At 52.0% G+C, this 12,736-nt stretch overlaps 1 protein-coding gene across 2 annotated transcripts in view; it reads right to left on the reverse strand.

Annotated features, from left to right (window-relative positions):
• The window catches only part of HEG1 (heart development protein with EGF like domains 1), a 160,336-nt gene that overhangs the window by 68,481 nt on the left and 79,119 nt on the right, over window positions 1-12,736 (reverse strand). Inside the window, exon 5 of one of the 2 annotated variants that reach the window (XM_075609900.1) lies at window positions 7,874-7,977. The exons of the other annotated variant lie outside the window; for it this stretch is intronic. Within the exon in view, the coding sequence (XP_075466015.1) occupies window positions 7,874-7,977 (104 nt within the window). The remainder of the gene's footprint in view (window positions 1-7,873; window positions 7,978-12,736) is intronic. 2 annotated transcript variants of the gene reach the window in all.

The following is a 12,736-nucleotide window of genomic DNA, read 5'->3' on the forward strand; positions in this document are numbered from 1 at the left end:
GTGAGAGTGTCCACCAGCGAGAGAGAACTGCTAATGAGCAGATCAGTGCTGAACACTTCATTGTGTAGCACTCATACTCACCATGCACACTCACACTCACCATGCACACTCACCATGCACACTCACACTCACTGTGCACACTCGCCATGTACACTCACACTCACCATGCACACTCACAATCACCATGCACACTCACCATGCACACTCACGCCCACCACGCACACTCACACTCACAATGCACACTCACACTCACCATACACACTCACCATGCACACTCCCACTTACCATGCACGCTCACACTCACCATGCACGCTCACACTCATCATGCACGCTCACACTCACCATGCATGCTCACACTCACCATGCACGCTCAGACTCACCATGCACGCTCATACTCACCATGCACGCTCATACTCACCATGCATGCTCAGACTCACCATGCACGCTCAGACTCACCACGCACGCTCACACTCACCGCACACACTCACACTCACCATGCACACACATTCTCACCATGCACACACATACTCACCATGCACTCACATACTCACCATGCACACTGATACTCACCATGCACACCCATACTCACCATGCACACCCATACTCACCATGCACACCCATACTCACCATGCACTCCCATACTCACCATGTACACACATACTCACCATGCACACCCATACTCACCATGCACACCCACACTGACCATGCACACCCATACTTACCATGCACACCCATACTCACCATGTACACACATATTCACCATGCACACCCATACTCACCATGTACACACATACTCACCATGCACACCCATACTCACCATGTACACACATACTCACCATGTACACACATACTCACCATGTACACACATACTCACCATGCACACCCATACTCACCATGCACACCCATACACACCATGCACACCCATACTCACCATGCACACCCATACTCACCATGCACACCCATACTCACCATGTACACACATACTCACCATGCACTCAAATACTCACCATGCACACCGATACTGATCATGCACACCCATACTCACCATGCACACCCATACTCACCATGTACACACATACTCACCATGCACACCCAAACTCACCATGCACACCCATACTCCCCATGTACACACATACTCACCATGTACACACATACTCACCATGTACACACATACTCACCATGCACACCGATACTGACCATGCACACCCATACTCACCATGCACACCCATACTCACCATGTACACACATACTCACCATGTACACACATACTCACCATGCACACCGATACTGACCATGCACACCCATACTCACCATGCACACCCATACTCACCATGCACACCCATACTCACCATGCACACCCATACTCACCATGCACACCCATACTCACCATGCACATCCATACTCACCATGCACACCCATACTCACCATGCACACCCATACTCACCAAGCACACCCATACTCACCATACACACATACTCACCATGCACACCGATACTGACCATGCACACCGATACTGACCATGCACACCCGTACTCACCATGCACACCCGTACTCACCATGCACACCCGTACTCACCATGCACACCCGTACTCACCATGCACACCCGTACTCACCATGCACACTCATACTCACCATGCACACCCATACTCACCATGCACACCCATACTCACCATGCACACCCATACTCACCATGCACACCCATACTCACCATGCACACCCATACTCACCATGCACATCCATACTCACCATGTACACCCATACTCACCATGCACACCCATACTCACCATGCACACCCATACTCACCATACACACATACTCACCATGCACACCGATACTGACCATGCACACCGATACTGACCATGCACACCCGTACTCACCATGCACACCCGTACTCACCATGCACACCCGTACTCACCATGCACACCCGTACTCACCATGCACACCCGTACTCACCATGCACACTCGTACTCACCATGCACACCCGTACTCACCATGCACACCCATACTCACCATGCACACACATACTCACCATGCACTCACATACTCACCATGCACTCACATACTCACCATGCACACCCATACTCACCATGCACACCCATACTCACCATGCACACCCATACTCACCATGCACACCCATACTCACCATGCACACCCATACTCACCATGCACACCCATACTCACCATGCACACCGATACTGACCATGCACACCGATACTGACCATGCACACCCATACTCACCATGCACACCCATACTCACCATGCACACCCATACTCACCATGCACACCCATACTCACCATGCACACCCATACTCACCATGCACACACATACTCACCATGCACACACATACTCACCATGCACACCGATACTGACCATGCACACCCGTACTCACCATGCACACACATACTCACCATGCACACACATACTCACCATGCACACCGATACTGACCATGCACACCCGTACTCACCATGCACACCCGTACTCACCATGCACACCCGTACTCACCATGCACACCCGTACTCACCATGCACACCCGTACTCACCATGCACGCTCAGACTCACCACGCACGCTCACACTCACCGCACACACTCACACTCACCATGCACACACATTCTCACCATGCACACACATACTCACCATGCACTCACATACTCACCATGCACACTGATACTCACCATGCACACCCATACTCACCATGCACACCCATACTCACCATGCACACCCATACTCACCATGCACTCCCATACTCACCATGTACACACATACTCACCATGTACACACATACTCACCATGCACACCCATACTCACCATGCACACCCATACTGACCATGCACACCCATACTTACCATGCACACCCGTACACACATACTCACCATGCACACACATACTCATCATGCACTCACATACTCACCATGCACTCACATACTCACCATGCACACCCATACTCACCATGCACACCCATACTCACCATGCACACCCATACTCACCATGCACACCCATACTCACCATGCACACCCATACTCACCATGCACACCCATACTCACCATGCACACCCATACTCACCATGCACACACATACTCACCATGCACTCACATACTCACCATGCACACCCATACTCACCATGCACACCCGTACTCACCATGCACACCCGTACTCACCATGCACACCCGTACTCACCATGCACACCCGTACTCACCATGCACACCCGTACTCACCATGTACACACGTACTCACCATGCACACACGTACTCACCATGCACTCACATACTCACCATGCACTCACATACTCACCATGCACACCCATACTCAACATGCACACCCATACTCAACATGCACACCCATACTCACCATGCACACCCATACTCACCATGCACACCCATACTCACCATGCACACACATACTCACCATGCACACACATACTCACCATGCACACCCATACTCACCATGCACACCCATACTCACCATGCACACCCATACTCACCATACACACATACTCACCATGCACACCGATACTGACCATGCACACCGATACTGACCATGCACACCCGTACTCACCATGCACACCCGTACTCACCATGCACACCCGTACTCACCATGCACATCCATACTCACCATGAACACCCATACTCACCATGCACACCCATACTCACCATGCACACCCATACTCACCATGCACACACATACTCACCATACACACATACTCACCATGCACACCCATACTCACCATGCACACCCGTACTCACCATGCACACCCGTACTCACCATGCACACCCGTACTCACCATGCACACCCGTACTCACCATGCACACCCATACTCACCATGCACACCCGTACTCACCATGCACACCCATACTCACCATGTACACACATACTCACCATGCACACACATACTCATCATGCACTCACATACTCACCATGCACTCACATACTCACCATGCACACCCATACTCACCATGCACACCCATACTCACCATGCACAATGCACACCCATACTCACCATGCACACCCATACTCACCATGCACTCACATACTCACCATGCACACCCATACTCACCATGCACACCCGTACTCACCATGCACACCCGTACTCACCATGCACACCCGTACTCACCATGCACACCCGTACTCACCATGCACACCCGTACTCACCATGCACACCCGTACTCACCATGCACACCCGTACTCACCATGTACACACATACTCACCATGCACACACATACTCACCATGCACTCACACACTCACCATGCACTCACATACTCACCATGCACACCCATACTCACCATGCACACCCATACTCACCATGCACACCCATACTCACCATGCACACCCATACTCACCATGCACACACATACTCACCATGCACACACATACTCACCATGCACTCACATACTCACCATGCACACCCATACTCACCATGCACACCCATACTCACCATGCACACCCATACTCACCATGCACACCCATACTCACCATGCACACCCATACTCACCATGCACACACATACTCACCATGCACACACATACTCATCATGCACTCACATACTCACCATGCACTCACATACTCACCATGCACACCCATACTCACCATGCACACCCATACTCACCATGCACACCCATACTCACCATGCACACCCATACTCACCATGCACACCCATACTCACCATGCACACCGATACTGACCATGCACACCCATACTCACCATGCACACCCATACTCACCATGCACACCCATACTCACCATGCACACCCATACTCACCATGCACACCCATACTCACCATGTACACACATACTCACCATGCACACCCATACTCACCATGCACACCCATACTCACCATGCACACACATACTCACCATGCTCACACATACTCACCATGCACTCACATACTCACCATGCACTCACATACTCACCATGCACACCCATACTCACCATGCACACCCATACTCACCATGCACACCCATACTCACCATGCACACCCATACTCACCATGCACACCCATACTCACCATGCACACCCATACTCACCATGTACACACATACTCACCATGCACACACATACTCACCATGCACTCACATACTCACCATGCACACCCATACTCACCATGCACACCCATACTCACCATGCACACCCATACGCACCATGCACACCCATACTCACCATGCACACCCATACTCACCATGCACACCCATACTCACCATGCACACACATACTCACCATGCACACCCATACTCACCATGCACACACATACTCACCATGCACACCCATACTCACCATGCACACACATACTCACCATGCTCACACATACTCATCATGCACTCACATACTCACCATGCACTCACATACTCACCATGCACACCCATACTCACCATGCACACCCATACTCACCATGCACACCCATACTCACCATGCACACCCATACTCACCATGCACACACATACTCACCATGCACACCGATACTGACCATGCACACCGATACTGACCATGCACACCCGTACTCACCATGCACACCCGTACTCACCATGCACACCCGTACTCACCATGCACACCCGTACTCACCATGCACACCCGTACTCACCATGCACACCCGTACTCACCATGCACACCCGTACTCACCATGCACACACATACTCACCATGCACACACATACTCATCATGCACTCACATACTCACCATGCACTCACATACTCACCACGCACACCCATACTCACCATGCACACCCATACTCACCATGCACACCCATACTCACCATGCACACACATACTCACCATGCACACACATACTCACCATGCACTCACATACTCACCATGCACACCCATACTCACCATGCACACCCATACTCACCATGCACACCCATACTCACCATGCACACCCATACTCACCATGTACACACATACTCACCATGCACACCCATACTCACCATGCACACACATACTCACCATGCACACACATACTCATCATGCACTCACATACTCACCATGCACTCACATACTCACCATGCACACCCATACTCACCATGCACACCCATATTCACCATGCACACCCATACTCACCATGCACACCCATACTCACCATGCACACCCATACTGACCATGCACACCGATACTGACCATGCACACCCATACTCACCATGCACACCCATACTCACCATGCACACCCATACTCACCATGCACACCCATACTCACCATGTACACACATACTCACCATGCACACACATACTCACCATGCACTCACATACTCACCATGCACACCCATACTCACCATGCACACCCATACTCACCATGCACACCCATACTCACCATGCACACCCATACTCACCATGCACACCCATACTCACCATGCACACCCATACTCACCATGCACACACATACTCACCATGCACACCCATACTCACCATGCACACCGATACTCACCATGCACACCCATACTCACCATGCACACACATACTCACCATGCTCACACATACTCATCATGCACTCACATACTCACCATGCACTCACATACTCACCATGCACACCCATACTCACCATGCACACCCATACTCACCATGCACACCCATACTCACCATGCACACCCATACTCACCATGCACACACATACTCACCATGCACACCGATACTGACCATGCACACCGATACTGACCATGCACACCCGTACTCACCATGCACACCCGTACTCACCATGCACACCCGTACTCACCATGCACACCCGTACTCACCATGCACACCCGTACTCACCATGCACACCCGTACTCACCATGCACACCCGTACTCACCATGCACACCCATACTCACCATGCACACACATACTCACCATGCACACACATACTCATCATGCACTCACATACTCACCATGCACTCACATACTCACCACGCACACCCATACTCACCATGCACACCCATACTCACCATGCACACCCATACTCACCATGCACACACATACTCACCATGCACACACATACTCACCATGCACTCACATACTCACCATGCACACCCATACTCACCATGCACACCCATACTCACCATGCACACCCATACTCACCATGCACACCCATACTCACCATGTACACACATACTCACCATGCACACCCATACTCACCATGCACACACATACTCACCATGCACACACATACTCATCATGCACACACATACTCATCATGCACTCACATACTCACCATGCACTGACATACTCACCATGCACACCCATACTCACCATGCACACCCATATTCACCATGCACACCCATACTCACCATGCACACCCATACTCACCATGCACACCCATACTGACCATGCACACCCATACTGACCATGCACACCCATACTCACCATGCACACCCATACTCACCATGCACACCCATACTCACCATGCACACCCATACTCACCATGCACACCCATACTCACCATGCACACCCATACTCACCATGCACACCCAAACTCACCATGCACACCCATACTCACCATGTACACACATACTCACCATGCACACCCATACTCACCATGCACTCACATACTCACCATGCACTCACATACTCACCATGCACACACATACTCACCATGCACACCCATACTCACCATGCACACCCATACTCACCATGCACACCCATACTCACCATGCACACCCATACTCACCATGCACACCCATACTCACCATGCACACCCATACTCACCATGCACACCCATACTCACCATGCACTCACATACTCACCATGCACTCACATACTCACCATGCACACCCATACTCACCATGCACACCCATACTCACCATGCACACCCATACTCACCATGCACACACATACTCACCATGCACACCCATACTCACCATGCACTCACATACTCACCATGCACACCCATACTCACCATGCACACCCATACTCACCATGCGCACAATTTCATCTTCAATCTGATATAACTCGGTGTATTTTCCGCTGGTGCTGTTTAAGAAGCTTCTTGGTACTTTAATGTGACCAAGGAAAGTTCTCACTAAAAAGAAAAAAAGTGAAGTCAACTGTTGAATAAATACATACAGGAGGGGGGTATACATACAGGAGGGGGGTATACATACAGGAGAGGGGGTATACATACAGGAGGGGGGTATACATACAGGAGGGGGGTATACATACAGGAGGGGGGGTATACATACAGGAGGGGGGTATACATACAGGAGGGGGGTATACATACAGGAGGGGGGTATACATACAGGAGGGGGTATACATACAAAGGGGGGGGTATACATACAGGAGGGGAGGTATACATACAGAAGGGGGGTATACATACAGGAGGGGAGGTATACATACAGGAGGGGAGGTATACATACAGGAGGGGGAATACATACACGGGGGGGTATACATACAGGATGGGAGGTATACATACAGAAGGGGGGTATACATACAGGAGGGGAGGTATACATACAGGAGGGGGGAATACATACAGGAGGGGGGTATACATACAGGAGGGGAGGTATACATACAGGAGGGAGGGGGTATACATATAGGAGGGGGTATACATACAGGAGGGGGGTATACATACAGGAGGGGGGTATACATACAGGAGGGGGGTATACATACAGAAGGGGGGTATACATACAGGGGGGGGTATACATACAAAGGGGGTGTATACATACAGGAGGGGGGTATACATACAGGAGGGAGGGTATACATACAGGAGGGGAGTATACATACAGGAGGGGGGTATACATACAGGAGGGGGGTTATACATACAGGAGGGGGGCGGTATACATATAGGAGGGGGGGTATACATACAGGAGGGGAGAATACATACAGGAGGGGAGTATACATATAAATGGGGGGTATCCATACAGGAGGGGAGATTATACATACTTTACGGGGTGACCGTGTAACACGTTACAATGTCCCGGGGTGACCGTGTAACAGGTTACAATGTCCCGGGGTGACCGTGTAACACGTTACAAAGTCCCGGGGTGACCGTGTAACATGTTACAATGTCCCGGGGTGACCGTGTAACACGTTACAATGTCCCGGGATGACCGTGTAACACGTTACAATGTCCCGGGGTGACAGTGTGACACGTTACAATGTCCCGGGGTGACCGTGTAACACGCTACAAAGTCCCGGGGTGACCGTGTAACACGTTACAATGTCCCGGGGTGACCGTGTGACACGTTACAATGTCCCGGGGTGACCGTGTAACACGTTACAAAGTCCCGGGGTGACCGTGTAACACGTTACAATGTCCCGGGGTGACCGTGTAACACGTTACAAAGTCCCGGGGTGACCGTGTAACACGTTACAATGTCCCGGGGTGGGTGACCGTGTAACACGTTACAATGTCCCGGGGTGACCATGTAACACGTTACAATGTCCCGGGGTGACCGTGTAACACGTTACAATGTCCCGGGGTGACCGTGTAACACGTTACAATGTCCCGGGGTGACCGTGTGACACGTTACAATGTCCCGGGGTGACCGTGTAACACGTTACAATGTCCCGGGGTGACCGTGTAACACGTAACAATGTCCCGGGGTGACCGTGTAACACGTTACAATGTCCCGGGGTGACCGTGTGACACGTTACAATGTCCCGGGGTGACCGTGTGACACGTTACAATGTCCCGGGGTGACCGTGTGACACGTTACAATGTCCCGGGGTGACCGTGTAACACGTTACAATGTCCCGGGGTGACCGTGTAACACGTTACAATGTCCCGGGGTAACCGTGTAACATGTTACAATGTCCCGGGGTGACCGTGTAACACGTTACAATGTCCCGGGGTGACCGTGTAACACGCTACAATGTCCCGGGGTGACCGTGTAACACGTTACAATGTCCCGGGGTGACCGTGTAACACGTTACAATGTCCCGGGGTGACCGTGTGACACGTTACAATGTCCCGGGTGACCGTGTAACACGTTACAATGTCCCGGGGTGACCGTGTAACACGTTACAATGTCCGGGGTGACCGTGTAACACGTTACAATGTCCCGGGGTGACCGTGTAACACGTTACAATGTCCCGGGGTGACCGTGTAACACGTTACAATGTCCCGGGGTGACCGTGTAACACGTTACAATGTCCCGGGGTGACCGTGTGACACGTTACAATGTCCCGGGTGACCGTGTAACACGTTACAATGTCCCGGGGTGACCGTGTAACACGTTACAAAGTCCCGGGGTGACCGTGTAACACGTTACAATGTCCCGGGGTGACCGTGTAACACGTTACAATGTCCCGGGGTGACCGTGTAACACGTTACAATGTCCCGGGGTGACAGTGTGACACGTTACAATGTCCCGGGGTGACCGTGTAACACGCTACAATGTCCCGGGGTGACCGTGTAACACGTTACAATGTCCCGGGGTGACCGTGTGACACGTTACAATGTCCCGGGGTGACCGTGTAACACGTTACAAAGTCCCGGGGTGACCGTGTAACACGTTACAATGTCCCGGGGTGACCGTGTAACACGTTACAAAGTCCCGGGGTGACCGTGTAACACGTTACAATGTCCCGGGGTGGGTGACCGTGTAACACGTTACAATGTCCCGGGGTGACCGTGTAACACGTTACAATGTCCCGGGGTGACCGTGTAACACGTTACAATGTCCCGGGGTGACCGTGTAACACGTTACAATGTCCCGGGGTGACCGTGTAACACGTTACAATGTCCCGGGGTGACCGTGTGACACGTTACAATGTCCCGGGGTGACCGTGTAACACGTTACAATGTCCCGGGGTGACCGTGTAACATGTAACAATGTCCCGGGGTGACCGTGTAACACGTTACAATGTCCCGGGGTGACCGTGTGACACGTTACAATGTCCCGGGGTGACCGTGTGACACATTACAATGTCCCGGGGTGACCGTGTGACACGTTACAATGTCCCGGGGTGACCGTGTGACACGTTACAATGTCCCGGGGTGACCGTGTGACACGTTACAATGTCCCGGGGTGACCGTGTAACACGTTACAATGTCCCGGGGTGACCGTGTAACACGTTACAATGTCCCGGGGTAACCGTGTAACATGTTACAATGTCCCGGGGTGACCGTGTAACACGTTACAATGTCCCGGGGTGACCGTGTAACACGCTACAATGTCCCGGGGTGACCGTGTAACACGTTACAATGTCCCGGGGTGACCGTGTAACACGTTACAATGTCCCGGGGTGACCGTGTGACACGTTACAATGTCCCGGGTGACCGTGTAACACGTTACAATGTCCCGGGGTGACCGTGTAACACGTTACAATGTCCGGGGTGACCGTGTAACACGTTACAATGTCCCGGGGTGACCGTGTAACACGTTACAATGTCCCGGGGTGACCGTGTAACACGTTACAATGTCCCGGGGTGACCGTGTAACACGTTACAATGTCCCGGGGTGACCGTGTGACACGTTACAATGTCCCGGGTGACCGTGTAACACGTTACAATGTCCCGGGGTGACCGTGTAACATGCTACAATGTCCGGGGTGACCGTGTAACACGTTACAATGTCCGGGGTGACTGTGTAACATGTTACAATGTCCCGGGGTGACCGTGTAACACGTTACAATGTCCGGGGTGACCGTGTAACACGTTACAATGTCCGGGGTGACCGTGTAACACGTTACAATGTCCCGGGGTGACCTTGTAACACGTTACAATGTCCGGGGTGACCGTGTAACACGTTACAATGTCCCGGGGTGACCGTGTAACACGTTACAATGTCCCGGGGTGACCGTGTAACATGTAACAATGTCCCGGGGTGACCGTGTAACATGTTACAATGTCGCGGGGTGACCGTGTAACATGTTACAATGTCCCGGGGTGACCGTGTAACATGTTACAATGTCGCGGGGTGACCGTGTAACATGTTACAATGTCCCGGGGTGACCGTGTAACACGTTACAATGTCCCGGGGTGACCGTGTAACATGTAACAATGTCCCGGGGTGACCATGTAACACGTTACAATGTCCCGGGGTGACCGTGTAACACGTTACAATGTCCCGGGGTGACCGTGTAACATGTAACAATGTCCCGGGGTGACCGTGTAACACGTTACAATGTCCCGGGGTGACCGTGTAACACGTTACAATGTCCCGGGGTGACCGTGTAACATGTTACAATGTCCCGGGTGACCGTGTAACATGTTACAATGTCCCGGGGTGACCGTGTAACACGTTACAATGTCCCGGGGTGACCGTGTAACACGTTACAATGTCCCGGGGTGACCGTGTAACACGTTACAATGTCCCGGGGTGACCGTGTAACATGTTACAATGTCCCGGGGTGACCGTGTAACACGTTACAATGTCCCAGGGTGACCGTGTGACACGTTACAATGTCCCGGGGTGACCGTGTGACACGTTACAAAGTCCCGGGGTTACCGTGTGACACGTTACAATGTCCCGGGGTGACCGTGTAACATGTTACAATGTCCCGGGGTGACCGTGTAACATGCTACAATGTCCCGGGGTGACCGTGTAACACGTTACAATGTCCCGGGGTAACCGTATAACACGTTACAATGTCCCGGGGTGACCGTGTAACATACAATGTCCCGGGATGACCGTGTGACACGTTACAATGTCCCGGGGTGACCGTGTAACACGTTACAATGTCCCGTACACGTTACAATGTCCCGGGGTGACCGTGTATCATGCTACAATGTCCCGTACACGTTACAATGTCCCGGGGTGACCGTGTAACACGTTACAATGTCCCGGGGTGACCGTGTAACACGTTACAATGTCCCGGGGTGACCGTGTAACACGTTA

Source organism: Ascaphus truei, chromosome 7 (genome assembly GCF_040206685.1).
Source record: "Ascaphus truei isolate aAscTru1 chromosome 7, aAscTru1.hap1, whole genome shotgun sequence".
Taxonomy (NCBI): Eukaryota; Metazoa; Chordata; class Amphibia; order Anura; family Ascaphidae; genus Ascaphus; species Ascaphus truei.